We start from the raw sequence: 19,339 nt of genomic DNA on the forward strand, positions 1-19,339 counted from the left end.
GCACCCTAATATTGTTGTTATTACTTGCTGGTCTGCCCATACCACATCTCACCAAAATGTTCTGCAAATGAACAATAACAATGAATGAAAACATCCACAAGGGGATATAATTTGTCTCTAAGAAGGAAGAGAGAAAGCAGGGAAAACACTGATATTTTACATACTGACCTATTTTGAACATAATTCCAAAAGTATCCATTTGCACTGCCTGAAAAACTGACTTCAGCATTTGTTCATCTGATGTCTTTGTACAAGGCTGCAGCAATGAAAGAGTTAAGGATGTAGTGATGTGCACTGCAGGGTGGAGAAAGCGATATCATATACTCTAGCCACAACAAAAGCACAGCATGACTTAGGTGTTTCTCTGAGGAAACTTGCACAGTTTATACACACCTCAGAGACAGCAGAGCCAGAGAGGTGAGTGGACTTATTTACATATTAGTCTAGGACCAGTGATGACCACTGATAATTGACAATGGAAGGTAAAAATTACTTAATGTATCTTTCTATGCCATCAAATCTCCTTTATTGATTTATAGTCTATATATATATAAAATCTTTTTTTTCCGACAGCATGTGAGACTTTTTCACTGGTAACTGGTTATTGATATCCAAACCTATTCATCAATGCAATAAAAAAAACTACACATGTAGACTTATTGGAAAAGACAAGTATTACAGAAAAGCTGTAAGGGAGGCTGCTTTGCATGGATGGGTGAGTGCACTTCTTTTAATGTTCTTTATTCTTCTGCAGGCCCTGGCCTCTGAGAAAGATGAGAAGAGGGGGCACACCTCTTTTAAAGCAGCAATCAAGTCCTTGCTTGGGAAAGAGTGAGCTTCTCTACTTTCCCTTTCTCATCCTCTCACTATCTCTTTCTGTAATGTGGTAAATGGCTTTCTCTTGTGTAGTTGACCTCCCTCTTAGATATGACTTTAACAAAGAGCCAACTTGGGGGCTTAGCCAATAATTCCAGGTAGGTGTCTGAGAAAAACCAAAAAGACAAGATAAAAACAGCAAAGTATAGCAAGCTGGGCCTGAGATAGGGCTATGAGTGGTCCAGTAATGGCCTCAGGAGTACTCCTATGGGATTTACACAGTGAATGGAAAATAATAAATCATGATCCTTACAACCCAGAGTAATTGTGAAGATGATATATGGTCAACCCCACATTCCACATTTACAGTACATTTAAGCCGACAAACACAAGAGCGCATACACCCACATTAGCACAATCCAGAGTGAGCACCATTAAGATACACCCTACATCAGTGTCTAATAATCCTTTCTGCAGAGCTACACCATAACACTGTTTCTCAGTCGGAATGGGATCGGATGCTTCCTAAACAAGACACACTGATCAATAAGAGAAGGGCTCTTGTAATGCTGAATAAAATATCTTATCTCCTGTGTTATAAGAGTACTGAGTTAGGTAGTCTTCACTATAGACTGAAAGACATTTTTATCATTTAAGGATTGATTGATTGATCACTTTGCAGTGGTGGGTGGGAATGAGCAAACGCTCCATTATATTTTTTCCTGAAATAATTATCACATTACAAATACTATGGATCAATAGGATTATTAAAGGTTCCATTCCTTAAATGTGAAAACTCAAGTCTAAAGGAAATAACCATCAATGTGTGTTTACAGCCACATGTGTTACAAGAGATTAAACAATGAATGAGTAGTACCTCTTTCTAGGTAGTTCAAGCATGCAGAGATGCAGCATGTGCTGTATCTGTTGACTAAATGTCATGTTGTTGTTATACTTCAAGGAACCTGACCACCTATAGATCATAAGCAGGTATAACACCCTGTTGGTGACCTGAATTCTTGAAGCTCTGAGTCTGCTCTAGATTGGAAAATAAAGATAATATGTTCTATCTAATTCATAGTCAAAAAATTCATTAATTCTGGGGAAATCAGGGTGAAGTGATGCACTATAAAATTTGTCACATGACCTTGACCTTCTACTACTTATCAGAGTCCAGGTCATGGTGGGAACAGGCTATGCGAGGTCATTATTTATTATTTGCGGGTTAACAGTAGCAGGAACCATAAAGAATTATTTTACCATACTGACTGCTAAAGGAGTCCTCTCATTACTGAAATAAAGGATTCGTCTGGTCACTTGGTTATAAATAGCTGGGCAGTGACAGAGAGTTATATATCATTTGCAATCTGAGAGTGTTAAGAAGCCTAATGTCTTCTGAGGACAGTTATTTGAGTGACTTTGCCAGAACCTCACAGCAGGATTATGTATTTTCACATGTACACAGACTAAACCAAGATCAGAGCCAGTGTACAGAGTACAGTGCTAATAAGCAAGAACAAGTGATAAATGGGGAAACACCATGATTGTTCTCAGACTGCCTGCCTGTGAGTACTTTAGGAAATTATCGCAGCCTGTGGCTCACTGACTGAAAAGGACAACTGTGCTTACTACCTGGTTCTGATGACTCTTTGCCAGAGAAATGGTATGGAGCCTCTTTTCTTCTCTTCCTCCTTATGTGTGCACACTCAACAAGAGTGAGCAACAGAGTGCTTGTGTGTTTGTGTCTAAGTATGTGTGTGTCAGATGGAGACAGGGAGAGAGAGAGAGAAATAGAGCAGCAGGCTCTGTCTTCTCTGAGTGAGGCCCTCTCTTTGTTGACAGCCAGTTTTGACATATTCTCAGGATTAGTATCTCTGTCAACATGATGCCTGGCTCCTTAAAATAGAGGGAGATGGGCAGTGAGGAAAACAAAACTGTGGTTGTGTGCCACCATAGACTCATACATTGACTGAGTCTGACCCAGATAGATGCAGACAGAATCCATTAAGGTACCACTGAATCTGTAGTGCTTCACTGAGTCGGACTTGAGAGGACAGCACCCGCAAATATGACTATGAGTGGCACTGAAGGTAAGCGCAGAACTGATGAGAGGCAAACTGTAAATCTGTAATACAAATTATTATCAAAATGGCTATGAGTTCAAGTTAAACTAAAGGGTACATCTACTTTAATTCAAGGCAAATAGTCTGGAAAAACAGAGGGGGGTCTGAGGCATGGCCACTCAGCAGCAGAATTACACAGCATTTGTACTGTCCACAAAATGACAGAAAATAGTGAAAAATTCAATGTCTTCAAGTGTCTTTTTGTGTGGCCAACAGTTCAAAACTGTAAGATAGTTTAAAACCAAGTACAACAAAGAAAAATATTAAATTCCAACATTTGAAAGGATTAAATTAGCAAATGTTTATTTTACCTAAAATGTTTACTTGATGATTAGTTAGCTTAGTTAGTTTGAAAACAAAAAAACCTTAACTAAATTTTCTTCATGCAATTTTGACTTGATAAAAATTTTGATTTTCTCTCTTACTCTAACACCAGTATTTATTTATTTATTTATTTATTTTTACAAAAAGGTTGACAACACTGTTTGTAGTATAATTATGTTAAAGAAAAGTCACATCCTCGACGCTGGTTGTCATGGTAACTGCACAGGCCCGATAAAAGCAGAAACCATACAAGGACTTTGTTTAAAGTCAGAGAAAACAGAGTTTTATTACGACTTTTCTAACGACTTAGGCTACGAGAGGGGTTTCGTTCGTTAGCTAAATACAGTCTATGTTCAAAAATTAAGATTTTATACAAACCTACTTCACTCACCAGTCGCGGAAGCGAGGCAGGATGACAGACGGTGGTGGAAAAGACAGGCGAGGTCAGTAGCTAGCGACAGTAAAGTTATTTGTTGTGTATATTTTACCTAACTGGCTAGCTAGGTCGCTGGTGTAAAACAACAACTAATGACTCGTTTTTTAAAAAAAAAAATAAAAAAGGTTATGAGGTTGCTCAACTGAATTTGGTAAATATTTGGGCCGTGGGGTGAAGGACATTTTTTTGTTTTTGTTTTTTTTTTTATTTACCCCTTTTTTCAAGGAGTACAAAAGGAACAAATGGGCAAATTGCGTTAAGTAGTTCCCATTCAATTAGAATACTGAATGCATTTTTTTTTTCTGCCAGCTGTTTGTCCTTGTTCTGCAAAACAAATAAAACATAGGGAAAAAAAACAAAACAAAAGTCCACAATGCAGACAATGAAGTTTTTAACCTCTTTAGCTTCTAACCTAACCAATGATTGTGCATGGGCAGAACTGATTGACAAAAATCTGCTAAATGTTTGTTTGGAACTGCTGTGTGAAAAAGTGAGGAGAAAAAAATGAAAAGTATTTGTTTCGTAGAGATTATTTCAAGGTTTATGATGAGCAGACAGTTAATAATTCATAAGGCCATCATCTCCAGATCAATACAGCTTTATGACCCTATCCCTTTTCATAGTGTACATGTGATGCCATTAAGCTCCACGGCAGCGCTGATGCACACAGCTGTTGTCGGGATAGTGTTGTGTGTCCGGAATGATAAGCTTCCTGGAAGCACCATTGCAGAGTGGAAAATCGGCTTACATGACACCATGTAGCATGGCCTTGCTCTGTCGTTGCTTCAGCACTCCAATGACCAGAACTGCACCCTGTATCACTGAGGATATCAGCAAGACACTGTCAGTTCACATAGGTTATCTCCTTGCAGAAATAGACAGTTCTCTGTTAGACATAGCTGCTGCGCTGCGTCTGTGAGCCTGGTGAATGACTGTAAACAGATGGAGGGTTTCCAAAATGAAATACTGTTGATAAGGGCTAAAACAGAATTAAAGATATTAATTGTATCAAGGGGATAAAGTGACTGCCACTTTAAAGTAGCTCAGGAGACTTACATTCCTACGGTGTCATGAATCTGGAGAATTTAATGTCGCTATCTTAGACAAGTTATTTTCAAAATGTCATTGTACCAGTGCACAATTCAAAATGCTTTCAACTGCTTTCAACAGTATGGTGGTAATCCCACGAATATTCCCCAGGACTAGTCAATGTTCCATTACAGTATCCCATTACGATCATTTGCTGATAATAATAAACTTTCAGGCTACAAATGACATGTAACTTTCCAGAGAAGGAAAAGATAGCCAAGAATGAAAAACTAGCAAACAGGAAAACAGGAGAACAGAAAAAGTTAATTATGGTAGGTGAATAGGTAATAAAGATAAAAAATATTAATAATGAGCACAAAATTAACTTGTAGCAGATGTAAATTGGCCAAGATAAACATTATATGGCTTCATCTACTGCATCTACTTTCAGATGAGACAGTAGGCTACATTCATGTTTTGTATGATCAAAATATAATCTATTCACAGCAATGTTTTTGGTCCTATTGATCTGCTTCATTTCCATGTTTGATATGGAGAACATTAATGCAAGGGAACAGTCTATTCTAGCCATTTTATCACTATGGACTGTAATGATCTCCTCCTTGTGTAGGACAGGAAGATCCATATTGACAACATTTGACAGCTGTTTTATTTGTGGTGCCACAAATGTCACTGTTACTTGAGCCAACATGAACAATTCATACAGAGCTCTTCAGGTGGTGATATTGTATAGCAGGTAGCTCTTGAATGTCCTGCACCCAAACCCCTATGCAGGTAGATCTGTTTGTTTACAAAACACCACAAACTAGTTAGAGCAAGTAAAGTTCTGCTGAGAAATCTTTCTGTCCTGTGAATACATGTTACTGTCACCGGCCATTTTATTGCAGCTTCAACCTTCTTACAGACATGCCTCGCCAATTCCCGAAGGTAACTCTGAGTGAGGCAGAGGAGGAGACTCAGCTGCTAGCAGAGAAAGTGTATGCATCTGCGTTAAAGGAAGAAGACAACAAGGATGCCTTATCAATGTTCACCGTGCCGGAGGACTGCCCGATTGGCCTCCAGCAAGCAATGGAGCATGAACTGCTTAAGGAGCTGGCAGAGCAACAGTCAGAGGAGTCTGCCAAGAGGTAGGTCCTGCTATCGGTCAGGCACCAAATCACAAACAATCACCTGGTTGTCATCAATCAGATCAATGTCACAAATAATCCTAAAACAAATAAGAAAACTGTAATAAACAATTCTGATTATAGTAATTATGTTACTTTTTGCAGAAAGAAAAGCCTGAAGATGATTCGTTCCCAGTCAATGTCTCTGCAGATCCCAGTGAATACAGATTGGACGCGGTCAGTGGCTGCTACGCCATTCCTGTCCCCCAGCTCCACCTGCTCCTCAGTGCCAGAAAACTTTCCTGATTACCAGAGGGTTACTATTAGTGGTGATTACTGTGCTGGAGTAAGTACTATAAACATGAGCATTAACTGGATTTCATCATGAAGTATTAAAAAAATTTATAGTACAATTACGAAATAGCTTAGATAAGACAACACTTTACAGATGAATTTGTGTTGTGTCCATTCCCTATTCAGATCACAGTGGAGGACTATGAACAGGCAGCCAAAAGTCTATTTAAGGCGCTGCTTATTCGTGAGAAATACTCAAAGCTAGCCTATCATAGATTCTGCAGAACCACAGCCCAGTTCCTCCGCAGAGCTGAGAGCATGAGATGGAGTGAGGAAGATGAGGTTTTACCAGGTTTGAATAGTTTGAAGCTACACTCACAGATGTTTTATTCTGGTTTATATGGCAGTGACAGAACAATGTTGTGGCCTCCAGATATGTGCCCATGTCCATCAGATGGTGAGGATCCCTACAGCATGGAGAACATACCTGAGAACCTGAACTATGAACTGAAAATGAAGGATGGAATAGTGAATGTGTATGACAATGCAGAGGCTCTGAGAGAAAACAATCCCCATGACCTTCCCTACCCAGACCTAGAGACATTTGCCATAGACCTCAGTCATGTGTTGGCAATGATTGCAGATGGACCCACGTAAGTTGCCAAAACAAAAAGACGCTGCAGCTATGCTGGTTGCAAAACTGGCTGTTTCTACATCTTCTATGTAGCACTTAATTATGCTTCAGAGTCAGAGTTGCATAGTATATAAACCAGTCTAATTTTCAGGAAGACCTACTGTCACAGACGACTAAATTTCTTGAGTTCGAAGTTCTACCTCCATGAGATGCTGAATGAGATGGCTGAGCTAAAGGAACTGAAAAGTGTGCCGCATAGAGATTTCTACAATGTTAGGAAGGTTAGTAGCCTATCTACAAAGAGTAGATAGAGTAGAAATAAACCAATACAATATCATTTAAACATATGATGTTAGTGCATGCTGTCACAAAGAAAAGAAACGCCATGTGTGCATTTAGAAACACTCAATGTGTCCAGTAGAATCAACATATTGCCTCTTTTTCTCAGGTGGACACGCATATTCATGCAGCTGCCTGCATGTCTCAGAAGCACCTGCTGACCTTCATCCAGAAAACATATAAGACTGATGCAGAACGTGTGGTGTTGGAAAAAGCTGGAAAAAAGATGACTCTGCAGCAGGTTTTCCACAGCCTCAATAAGGACCCCTATGACCTTACTGTAGACTCTCTGGATGTACATGCTGTAAGAACAGAAGAAAATGTCACTATGTGTCAGCATTATGTTTTTATAAAACGCTGTGCTGTGTGTTGATTTTTAAATATTTACAAAATTATAAACCCTCTCATCTCACGAAACTCTTTATTTTACTGGTAAATACCAGTATTAGTTCTTTGTCATGACCAACCATTCTGGGTTCACAATTATGCTTTGTAATTTATGCATTTTATTCACAGGGGAGACAAACTTTCCACCGTTTTGATAAGTTCAATTCAAAATATAACCCAGTGGGAGCCAGTGAACTTCGCGAAATCTTCCTGAAAACAGACAACCTCATTAATGGAGAGTATTTTGCTCGTATCATAAAGGTATCATATCACATAATCCTACAGTTGAAGTCACAACTGATACAGAGACAGTTTGGAACTCTCTCCTTCTCCCCTTTAATAGGAAGTGGCCCATGACCTGGAGGAGAGTAAGTATCAGCATGCAGAGCCACGCCTGTCCATTTATGGACGCTCTGCAGAGGAGTGGGACAGTCTGTCTAAGTGGTTCATTCATCACAAAGTGCACTCTCCAAACATGAGGTGGATGATTCAAGTGCCCAGAATATAGTAAGTACCACAGCCTTAAGTAAAATTCAAGTTTCTGATTTCAAAGAATATCTTGAAATATGAAATCTAGAAATTCCCTACATATATAAGACAATGTTTTTTCTTTTTCAGTGACATTTTCAAGACAAAGAAGCTGGTCCCTAATTTTGCCAAGATGCTGGAGAACATATTCCTTCCTCTATTTGAGGCCACTGTAAACCCACAGAAGCACAAAGAACTTAATGTTTTCCTCAAATATGTAAGATGATATTATTTTCGGGTTCATGATACCAAAGTGATTAAGTTTGTAATTTATGCCTAATATTATTCGACCTAATTACTATACCACCTAATTACCTATTCACTGTTATTTATTTTTGGAAGCTAACACTTTACATTAACTTCTTTAGTGTTCATATGCTGTACATACATGTTTTACAATACACGAGAATGATTTATGGTTTATTGATTCATTGTGTTTGTCAACAACTATCACTGACAACCATAAGTGGAGGCTGGCATATTAACAGATAATGACTGACAATGTAGTATAACACAGTTGCAATAATGCAAAATATGTCTTCATAGAGGACATTGTAAATAATGAAAAATGTCCTTATATCTGTTCACCGCTACATTAGAATGTGTTTTTATTAAATGTTTATATAGTGTTTATAAATGCTAAAGCCATTACCTTGTTGGAATTTATTTAGTAAGTACATAGTATGAGGATATAATCAATAATTCAAGGGTATTAATTATTAGTTTGGGTTTAGAAAATAAGGAATTAATAAGGAAGGATGATCACTTAGACAGAAAAAAATACATCATTGGATATACATCATTATAAAAACATCTGCCAGACCTCATAAACCATCCCAGTATTAAATGACTGCTTGTCTTTTTTTCTGTATGTGCAGGTGTCAGGCTTTGACAGTGTAGATGATGAGTCCAAACACAGTGATCATATGTTCTCCTTCAGGAGCCCAAAGCCAGAACAGTGGACTGCAGATAACAACCCTCCCTATAGCTACTACATCTTCCACATGTATGCAAACATCATGGTCCTCAACAACCTCAGAAAGTAAGAGCTGATGCCTTCTTCAGCACGCACACCTCATTAAAGTAGAGTGTTTTGACAATCTAGGGCCTGACTTGGTGGATAGAGCACTCAGTGGACAGTTTACTTTGTAGAGCTCTCAGGGAAGGAGCAATTAATTAATAGTATGGCAGTAAAAAGCTTTAAATTATTTAACTACTGAACAATCATAGTTAATAAGAGCAACTTCAACATCTAATAAACAGTGCAGCTGATACTGTATCCACGAATAGAATTGCTAACAGATAAACAGTTACTCACTGTTCAATTTGCTCATATATTGATTTATGTGTTTATTATGTCTTTGCGTGTCCTCTGTAGAGAGCGTGGACTGAGCACCTTCCAGTTCCGTCCCCATTGCGGAGAAGCTGGATCAATCACTCATTTGGTCTCTGCCTTTCTCACCACTGACAGCATCTCACATGGACTCAACTTGAAGAAGGTACTTTGTTGAAGGTTGTCTTACTGAAAAAAGATAAAAAAGAGATAGTCTTGCTTTTACATCGCTTATTGCACCAAGGCCTACTCTCTTCCACTGAGGGAATCCAAATCCACCCTCAGCTTCCTCTTAGTTGGAAGACTTCATGTCCTCTCTGCATTTAAATCAAATTTAATTACTGAGAGGTTAAACTGATATCTTCTCTTTCTTCTCTATTCTATAATTGCTTATGTTGAGTAACTTACTGCCCTTAACTCAATTTAATACTCATTAAATGAGCTAGCCTGTTTTTATTTCCAACAGTTGTGTTGGGTGGAGTATTGAGGGACAGCAATATAAAACCAATTTGTGATGTCATTATTATTATATAACTCCCCTTTTTATGTTTTTTGGTCTGTCTTATTTTTGTTGACTCATTTATTTATTTATATTCTAGACTTTATTGATTATTAAACTGCACAGACATACAGTATTTTAGTCATTTTGTTCAGTGTGGTAGTGAGATTCTTGTTTTGCTGTTGCTTTTTAATGTCATTTGTGCAGCTTATTCACTACAATTGCAATGATCCAGCAGTATTTCATTGTGTCTAAGACATGGCAATTTGGATAGAGGACTACAAATTCTAGCATATATAGAATTATAAACTATGAACAGTAGCATTGAAGCATCTGAAAATAATCATTATTTAAGGAGACATGCTTGTAAAATGTACGTAAAACAGCAGCAGAGCTTTTTCCCTCTTTCTCTCTCTCTCTCTCTCTCTCTCTCTCTCTCTCTCTCTCTCTCTGTGTGTGTGTGTGTGTGTGTGTGTGTGTGTGTGTACAATATGTTTTCGTCTGACTGCCAGAGTAGTATTTATGTTTTAAACTTCCTGTTCCTTCAGAGCCCTGTGTTGCAGTACCTGTACTACCTGGCCCAGGTACCAATTGCAATGTCTCCACTCAGCAACAACAGTCTGTTCCTGGAATACTCCAAAAATCCTCTCAGAGAGTTCCTACACAAAGGCCTGTGTGTGTCCCTGTCCACAGATGATCCCATGCAGTTCCACTACACCAAGGTAAACAGAAACAAATATACAGGAAATATAGGCTGCTTTGCCGTATGTCTGAATCATTGTATGATATCATGATAAAGTTCTGCAGAGTAAATAATCCTTTCCATTGTTTGTTTGCCCTGATTTGAGGAACCACTGATGGAGGAGTATGCCATAGCTGCTCAGTTGTGGAAGCTTAGCACCTGTGATGTGTGTGAAATAGCCAGGAACAGCGTGCTGCAAAGTGGACTGTCTCACCAGGTACAGTGCCACTTTCAGTCCACATCTCCATTACATTTAATCAATATTGATCTCATTTTTGTCTCAACAATTGTATTTATTATTTATTGACAGGAAAAGAAGCACTTCTTAGGAGTGCACTATTTGAAAGATGGACCAGAAGGGAATGATATCCGTCGGACCAATGTCGCCCAGATCCGCATGGCTTACAGACACGAGACACTGTGCAATGAACTTAGCTTCATAGTTGATGCTGTGAAGTCTGAACTCATGAATTCTCAGAATGAGTAAAATGCACTTCACATTAGACAGAGTCCAAGCATGCTGAGCTCACAGTTATTACCATTTACCTTTAGCTTGAAAATTGGCACTGAGTGATTATATTGATTAAATAACAGAAAAGAATCCTGTCAAAGAGAAATGCTTAGCTGGTCACATGTTGATAACAAAGGAGTGAAGATGCATGCTTTGGATGACTGATAGCATTTTGGTTCTCAATGGTTATAACAAAAACTGTGGAGGGCTGGATGTGTGAGGTAGATTCATACATTTGTCATTACACAATTCCACTATAAACAACTGTACCTTACACTCCATTTGTGATGGGGGCTATGTAGAAAGTGTCTGAAACAGTTTGAAAGATTTTCAGGCACTGTAAACACTCCACATCAGACATACATACACTTAAAAGCTTTGCACAATGTTAGTTCATACAACTCTGATAACACATGAATGATGTCTGGGACATTTCTGCTGTCTCCTCCTTAAATAGCTTGTTTTAAAGAGGTTTCAGAAATTTTTTGGAAAGATATTGATATATTGAAAGAGCTGGAAGATACCTAAGCTTGTAATGATGTAGGCTTTTTAAAAAAAGGGCAATTGTTACAACTGTTGTAGAAAAGTATCGATTATAGGTATGTTGACTGCTGCAAAGGTGTTAAAATAATAAAATCCTTACTCTTCAAAATGATTGCATTGTAAACACTGCCATCTAGTGGCTAAACTGCACAATTTATTAACAGATGACTAAAAATAATAAACACATATAGCTTAACATGCAAAAATAAGTGCACTTCACAGCCACATTACTTTCACACAAGCAAAGGGTCATATCTTTGTCCTTAAAAAGAATATTACTCAGTGGTTGTCCATAGTGAGCACCAAAATGTTTAACTTGCATTGTCATCCACTTCTATCCTCTCATCCTCCTGAACTTCGTCTTCAGTTTCCTTTATATTCTTCACACACGTCCCATCTTCTGTCTTGACGTACTCCTGCTGCTGCTCCATGTCAGAGCTCTGAGAGCAACTCCTTCTCCTTTTCACAGAGAAAATGAAAACAATCACATTATGTACTAATAGATATAATAATAACAAAAGGAGAAACATGATATAATACAAGGTAGTTGGAATTTGACATAAAATAAATATACTTTGTCTTATCAGTCTTCCCACAGCTCATTATCACTCAGCTTTCAGTGCTGATATACTGCATAGCTTCTTTGAGTAGTGATATTTTATGTATATACTTTTTCAGATAGTAGTTCTATAAAGCATCACTTAACCAACAAAAAATATTGTTTGTAGACCTCAGTATCATATACAGTATGTTCATATGAAAAACCACTTACAATTTTAGATACGCAACGATGATTATTGCAATCAGGAGAAGGGCACAGGTTGAAGTGATGAGTACAGTCTTTGCTAAAACAGTAAATAAATAATAAGGAAAAATACATTAGCCCTACAAAACAAAAATATTATCCATTCATATGATAAAAGGTCATAACTTGTATTTTACAGTTGTTACTTCTATTTTTTTTACATGATGAACTGTGTTTTCTGTACAGTATGAAAGAATATGAAAGGTTACTCTACAAAATTCTTTTCTGTTGTGAATAAGATTCCCATACCTCCAGCAGAGCCTTGTGCCCTGCCAACGTAGGGGGCTGGTTCTCCCTTATTGTCTTTGGTTTTAGGAGCTGAGGAGGACGGAAGAAGAGGGGAGGTGGAAGACGTAGAGTGTGTTGTCTGGGTGGAGTTTGTTTGCCCTGAGTAATCTCTGCTGCTCAACGGGCTGTCACTTGTTGTATCCTTCAATTGTGTTGCTGCGTCTGTACATGTACATAAAGGCCATGACAGATGAGAATTTTATGAAGGACATGTCTTTTAATGAATGTTTGTACATTATTCATGTATTCATGTTTTAACTTTGTTATTAAGGGAAAAATTCTATATGCCTCCCATGTGTGTACTAATACACATGTCCTGAAAATGCATTCTGAATGGTTGTAATGCTACATATCTAGTTTATATATTTATTTATTTATTTAATCCATTTAAATAGACCTAACACAGTATTAGAACAGCGTGCATGCTGTTTTCAATTAACTGAGAAGTCTGAAGCATTAGAGAAAAATTCACATAAAAAAAATCATACCTGATTCATTGAAGCAAAACACATCAAACTTTTGTGTTACAGGAGCCCGCCATGTCACCAAGCCTGTCTTGCCTTTTCCACAATTAGTAAGCGCTTTGATGCGGGGAATGATTGCCAAATGTTCATCGATCCATCCAAATCTAAACAAAACAAAATGTGAGATCAGGTACTTTTCATTAAACTCCAATCTTGTGCATTTCTTCTCTGGTCTTACCTGCATGTTTCTAAACCTCTTGTGAGTGCTGCCTGTACTTGTGCTTTTGAGGCAATGTTCACTCCAAGGAACAAGCAGAGCCTCCGCGCCTCAGAGGCATTGAAAGCATACTGTGGCTGGTTCAGGTCATTTAAAAAGCTAACCTGGAATATTCCAGCAATACTTTGGTTCACTGCTGGGAAAACTGGACACAAAGCATACAACACTTTCAGATTTAGGTTTACTGTATTTGCAGAAACAGTAATATGATGAATCAATAAATTTTACTGTTGACCAGAAGAGTTACATGTATGCAATTAAATGCGTGGTAGAAATATATAAACCAACAAATTTTAAATCATCAGGAATTTCTTACCTCCAATGTGGCTTGTGTCAATATTCTGACCAGATATGACAGTAATTGACAACGATGTGATGCAAAGCCAGATCATATTCATGACTCCTAAGAGTAGAGATAGATAATGCCAGGGATGTCAAGTGTTGCACAGCTTATGTGTCTGTGAGCCAAATGACAGGGTTAAATAGAGGTAAATCTGGTCACTGGGGTCTGTGGACTTTGCCTTTGCCAGAAAGTAAAGGAAACGGAAGAGGGAAGTACTGTGCATAGGTCAGATTAAGAGCCATCATATGTCCCAAGAGCAGGGCCCAGGAGAAAAATAGATAAAACTAATATGTCAACAGGAGTTTAAAAAACACAGTTTCATCACAGGCAGTAATGAGTTGCTGTAGTCTTAACACTGATTTGTTTGGTATAAAAAGGATAACTAATTTCAATGTAGGTCGTATGAATTACACCAGTGAAGGGCTTTTCACAGTGTAGAGTGGGTTCATGGTCAAGGAATAATTAAATGATGATTTAAACAGAAATGTTCTTTGACTTAAACAAGTGCTTTCAGTTAAGTCCTTAAGCAATACATTTGTTGGATGTAAGTGAAAATATAGCCTGTAGCATAGAACAGAGCCGATAAGTTTCAGGTTCAAGAGCGATAAAAATAATGTTAATAGTGTTCAACGTGTGATTAAAGTCTGTTCTCACAGTGTCAGTAATTTGCACTGTTACTGACATCTGACTGTCCAAATGATTTCCTCCCTTGTGGCATTACTCAGTCATGAATAAACCTGTGATCTCTGGTATCCTCTGATGAGCTTTTGGCACACAACGACATCCCACTTCCATAAAAACATCTCTCCAGAAGTTCTGACGGCAGGAAATGACGCAAAATGTGCTGACGAACATGCAGCCGTGAGGCCATAATAAATGACGATCTTGAGCTATGGAAAAAGACAAATATTAAGGGTGGGCTTTGTGTGTCTATGGGGCCATATTGAGACCTTGATCAGTTAAATTACATTACACTTAATGGTTTCCTTTGTTAATTAAACTACTCCAGTGACAATATGATGGAAGAAAATATGCTCTTTAAAAATGTATTATAGCTAGAAAAACAAAGGTGTTACTAGCAACATTAACAATGGCCCATGACAATGTGACAGTGAGCCAGCATGAACAATACCAGGACCCTGAAACTGCAGCAGCGAAATGGGATTCAGCTATTGTAATGTTTATTATTTACACCTTTATTTTTTCAGCTGCTTCATGTCAAAATATCCCCAATAAAAACGCCCAACTGATTACATAATTCATAGAAATACTTTGACATTTTGGGAAGTTTGCTTATTTGTTGAAAGTTATATTGATTGAACATTGATACCACACAGTTAGCTTCCAGTGTAACATTAGCCTAAAGACAGCCCCACATTAACAACAAGACTCCAACTTTTCATTTGCACAGTTCGGTTTTTTGTTTTAATAAATAGAGGAGAAATGACATGTTCGTTAGTGAGCTTTAGAGGTGCTGCTGGGTGGGTTTTATTACCTTTGGACAGAGCCAGACTAGCTGTTTCCCCCTATTTCCAGTCTTTATGCTAAACTAAGATAACTGGCTAACTGCTAAGCTGTTGAGTGGTATAGTTTCTTTCATCTAAGCTAAAAATATCTGTATTGCATGTTAGAGGAGGGACTAGAGCACCAATCTGCTATGGTAGAACCTCATATCTGCCAGTATGGAAATAACAATCAAATACTTTCAGGCACCTTTATTTAAAGGTGAAGTGGCAGATCATAAAATCTACAAAGATCAAACAACACAGGCAGGCACACGTGCAAAGAAGATACAAATAAGTCTCATGCCATCTAAACAGTGCTCTCATACAAGACGAAAATCTCTCAGTGCTCTGAAGACACAATCCAAAATGGCACAAACAAGAACCATCAACTGCAAAATATTGCACTTAAGGAACTACTTTGGAATGTGCTTATAGTTTAAAATCTTTAAATATACATGATAGAACTTAAACAGCAAATAACAACAATCTTTAAATTTCTATGTCTTTAAATACAAATTAAGAATTTCCCAGGGTCTTCATTATCTATTGGACCTGAGAGATTATAGTTTAACATTAGAGTGTAGATAAATACACACTTTTTCTACTGTGGCATTTAATGGAAAGTGCCATATTCATCATCCAAAGTACCAGAACCAGAATGTATCATTATGTATGCATCTAATTTAAATACGTATATATTTCATCACATTATATAATTGGTCCCTAAACAGAAATTTATTTTTTTCTCTCTGCGGCAAACAATGTGTTGACTTTTTATCATAACATAATCATAACTTAATGCTGTTAACCATGACAAAGGCAACATTATCCATAAAGCCTCCCAGAACGTCTCTGACCCTCCAGAGTCAGGGTCATGGATTCAAGTGAGTCCAAGTGTGATGATATGGTAAATCGACAGAGACAAAGAATGACTGCAGTCTCTGTTATTCTGTAGTGGGGTCTTTGGTTGTGCTGCTATACTCAATCCAAAGATCTTTATCTTCTCTGGCACAAAGTCCTCCTCTCCTTACGTGTCTTCACGTCTATTGTAGTAGTCACTGAAGAATGTAAAAATACTGATAACCAGACACATCAACACAAACAGTGTCAGGGCGATCCAGAGAAGTTGTCTACTGAAGGAAATCTTGGGACAAAACCGACCAAAAAGAGCAACGACCTCCTCCATCCTCCTGCGAAGACAAGGAACCCATACAGTATACAGAATATTTCAGATATTTTAATTGTTTGATTGTATGGATTGTTTGGTATGTGTTGTGCTTTTCCATTTCCATCTGTATAAAATTTTAAATTACAGCAATAATATACTGACACCACATAACATAACACAAACGAAAATCCAAATTGAGATGTCATTAGTATAAATAAAACAGCTCATTTGACACTCATTTGCTTTCTAGACAAGATTTAGATGGGCAGATTGATACCATTCTCGTGCCAGCAGCCAGTTAGTCTAGCTGAACACGCTGACTGTTGCAGTTTTATGGGGAGGTAATGTGTCAGACTATGTCCTGGCTGGGTGCAGTAACTTCCTGAAGTGTTGTCGTCACTGTGGGTTTGAGAATCTGTGGCACATAATGCCCGTAAGACCACAGTGTGTTGTTTACACTTTGGTGTCATTACCTCTATATATCTTTACTCAGCTGTTTCCCTCCTTGCTCTTGACAAGAAAGTGAATAACCATCAAGCTATTGCAGATTCAGTTTACCTGGTCGTATTTATCTTCCTTCCACTCTCCTCATCCTTATTTTTTGATTCCAGCAGGTTCTCAGCAGCATTTTCCTCTTCATGCTTCTCTTCCTGGAGTGCTTTGATTTGCTTCAGTCCCTCTTGGTAGCTGCATTTGAGATGTTCACATTTACTGTTTACAGATCACTGTCACTGCTGGTCTTTTTAGTGTTTAATTATATAAGATTAATCTGTACCATAAATGTACCATCTGTACCAGCAACAATGTCATCATAGAGAGTGTGTTTGTGCGTAGTTATCAAGCAGGAGAGAAGGCCTCACCCTTTATTGTAAGCGTCCTCCTCGATCTTTGCCTTGAGCTCGGCTCTGATCTCAGCTCTGATCTCCTCTAAGTTGACCGTGGGCTTGGCTGGCTCGCTTTCCTGCTCCAACACACTCTTTCCACTGCATTGTTTCAGATAGGAAAGAACAGTCATCCTTGGACGCCACCACAGATGGCATTACAAAACTGAGAGGAGTGTACATTTAGGTTCCATCACAACACTGTGGCCTTGTCTTATAATGGACAAACAGTTGCACAGGTTGAGTGGTAGTGTACATTACAGACACCATCACAGGCATGGTGAAAAGAAAAATGGAGCTGGCACTCTCCGCATTTGCTATTGCTATTCTCGTCTCCTCACAGAACATCGAGCTCAGACACTTGAGAGCTTTACTCAGTCTCACTTTATAACCAGGATATGATTGGAACCTAGTGCCTGGACTTTGTCAAACTCTTGCACAAATGTTTAGATTACGACCCAGGATAGCATATCCATCAACTGCAGCAGGGTTTGATTATTTTTTATGCTTTCAGGGTTATTTTCACCTCACTGGGGCTTTCTCTGCTCTCTAAAACACATCCTGAAGGTCACACAAACAAGCAAAAGGTCCCACTGCAGCTGAAAATGCTTTTGATAAGAATGATTAGAAGTTCTGGGCTTTTCTTAGCCCATTGTTTCAAGGACTATGGAGTGACCTTGAATGCAGCAGTGGTATGCGTACATACTGTATAGTACATGCTGTATGTATGTGTGTGTGTGTGTGTGTGTGTGTGTGTGTGTGTTAGCAAAACACGATCAGAACACAAAACATACCATTCTGCTGCTGGTTGTGCTGTCTCTGTTGAAGCTTTCACATCATTTGCTTCACACTAAAGAGGAGTGTTGAAGAATATTATTGCTTTCTAACAATAATGCACAATTTACAGGCATGATAGAAGTACTTATATCCTTTACCCAGGTGAAAGTACCATTACCACAAGGTAAAAATACAAGTTAAAGTCCTGCATTTAAAATCTTCATCATCTTAATATTTAAGTATTATCATGCCAAGAGAGTGGGTGTTCACGTCATTCAATACTTGATTTGTCATTTCCCATCATTTCCCGACAGGACAGGATGACCTACCAGGGCAGGAAGAGCAGTACCAGTGGTGGGTCCCGGGTTGGGGCTGGAGGCCGGGTTGGGGCCCGGGCCGGCTGTGGCTGGAGTCTGACCTGGGATGTTCAGGAGGTTAAACTTAGGCACCACTGCCACACTCACCCTGCGCCTGGGCAGAGCCTAAAGAGAGCCGGGTGAAAAGAACACAAGCAACAGTGTTAGTGGTAAGAATAATGAGAATATCAAGGGTGATAAAATGATCATGATCATGATCATGTCACAAAGAAGAGACAATTTCAGAAATTGAACAAGAAACACAAAAGAACATAAAACCTTAGTTCAGACTGACTTATCTCAGAAACTACTGCATGGGTGGTTGGATGGACAGGAGTGATGAAATTCTGTACAATCCTAATGATACTTGTGATCCTCTGACTTTTCTCCTAGTGCCACCATAAGGTTCACATTTGTGGTTTTGAGTGAATTAATTAAACAACTACTGGATGGATCACCATGAAATTTGATGGATTTATGTTCCCTCAGACTGACTAGCCCCATCCAGCACCAATTAGCACTTAGCAAAGCTTTTAGCACCACTCTACATCCTTGTAGCATGGTTGATCACCATTTTCATCATTTTATTATGAATTGATGTATTTTTTATCTTTTGTATTCATTTAAAATCACAGATTTTAGTGAAAAATAGCCACGGATGTGACGTCAGAATGTGTGTTCTGTCTAAGCCCAAAATAAGATATTTAATTTACAGCCATATGAAACGGACATAAGAAGAAAATCCATATATTTGATAAGCTGGCACCAGAGAATGTTTGACATTTTCCTTGATACAGTGAATGTCTTAAA

At 38.3% G+C, this 19,339-nt stretch overlaps 3 protein-coding genes across 9 annotated transcripts in view; 1 reads left to right on the forward strand and 2 right to left on the reverse strand.

Moving 5' to 3' along the window:
* Positions 1-758: 758 nt before the first annotated feature.
* On the forward strand, positions 759-12,955 carry ampd3a (adenosine monophosphate deaminase 3a). 3 transcript variants are annotated; one of them, XM_071488495.1, is made up of 15 exons: positions 759-831; positions 5,654-5,876; positions 6,021-6,201; positions 6,336-6,501; positions 6,583-6,802; positions 6,935-7,064; positions 7,232-7,426; positions 7,639-7,770; positions 7,853-8,016; positions 8,128-8,254; positions 8,916-9,079; positions 9,416-9,536; positions 10,418-10,591; positions 10,718-10,828; positions 10,922-12,955. In XM_071488495.1, the coding sequence occupies exons 1-15, from the start codon at positions 774-776 to the stop codon at positions 11,096-11,098; spliced, it is 2,343 nt and encodes a 780-aa protein (XP_071344596.1). In that variant the 5' UTR covers positions 759-773; the 3' UTR covers positions 11,099-12,955. The 3 variants fall into 3 exon arrangements, with proteins under 3 accessions (XP_071344596.1, XP_071344595.1, XP_071344594.1); XM_071488494.1 differs by lacking the exon at positions 759-831 and adding an exon at positions 3,452-3,706 and having other exon boundaries at positions 5,637-5,876; XM_071488493.1 differs by lacking the exon at positions 759-831 and adding an exon at positions 3,452-3,706.
* lyve1a (lymphatic vessel endothelial hyaluronic receptor 1a) lies at positions 11,977-13,965 on the reverse strand. Of its 2 annotated transcripts, none has more exons than XM_071488499.1 (6): positions 13,816-13,965; positions 13,461-13,644; positions 13,247-13,386; positions 12,720-12,920; positions 12,438-12,510; positions 11,977-12,124 (listed from the first exon to the last, which is right to left on the reverse strand). In XM_071488499.1, the coding sequence occupies exons 1-6, from the start codon at positions 13,895-13,897 to the stop codon at positions 11,977-11,979; spliced, it is 828 nt and encodes a 275-aa protein (XP_071344600.1). In that variant the 5' UTR covers positions 13,898-13,965. The 2 variants fall into 2 exon arrangements, with proteins under 2 accessions (XP_071344600.1, XP_071344601.1); XM_071488500.1 differs by having other exon boundaries at positions 11,977-12,121; positions 13,816-13,954.
* A 1,288-nt stretch (positions 13,966-15,253) lies between these two features.
* LOC139627597 (inositol 1,4,5-triphosphate receptor associated 2-like) overlaps positions 15,254-19,339 on the reverse strand; it is a 33,055-nt gene continuing 28,969 nt past the window's right edge. For all 4 annotated transcript variants that reach the window (XM_071488491.1, XM_071488490.1, XM_071488489.1 and 1 more), the window contains exons 37-41: positions 18,503-18,655; positions 18,191-18,246; positions 17,376-17,498; positions 17,074-17,202; positions 15,254-16,537 (exon numbers count right to left, since the gene is read on the reverse strand). In XM_071488491.1, coding sequence (XP_071344592.1) covers positions 16,375-16,537; positions 17,074-17,202; positions 17,376-17,498; positions 18,191-18,246; positions 18,503-18,655 — 624 coding nt within the window. In that variant the 3' untranslated portion in view covers positions 15,254-16,374. The remainder of the gene's footprint in view (positions 16,538-17,073; positions 17,203-17,375; positions 17,499-18,190; positions 18,247-18,502; positions 18,656-19,339) is intronic.

Source organism: Trachinotus anak, unplaced genomic scaffold (genome assembly GCF_046630095.1).
Source record: "Trachinotus anak isolate AG129_WGS33_773 ecotype Australia unplaced genomic scaffold, CSIRO_AGI_Tana_v1 ptg000011l, whole genome shotgun sequence".
NCBI lineage: Eukaryota > Metazoa > Chordata > Actinopteri > Carangiformes > Carangidae > Trachinotus > Trachinotus anak.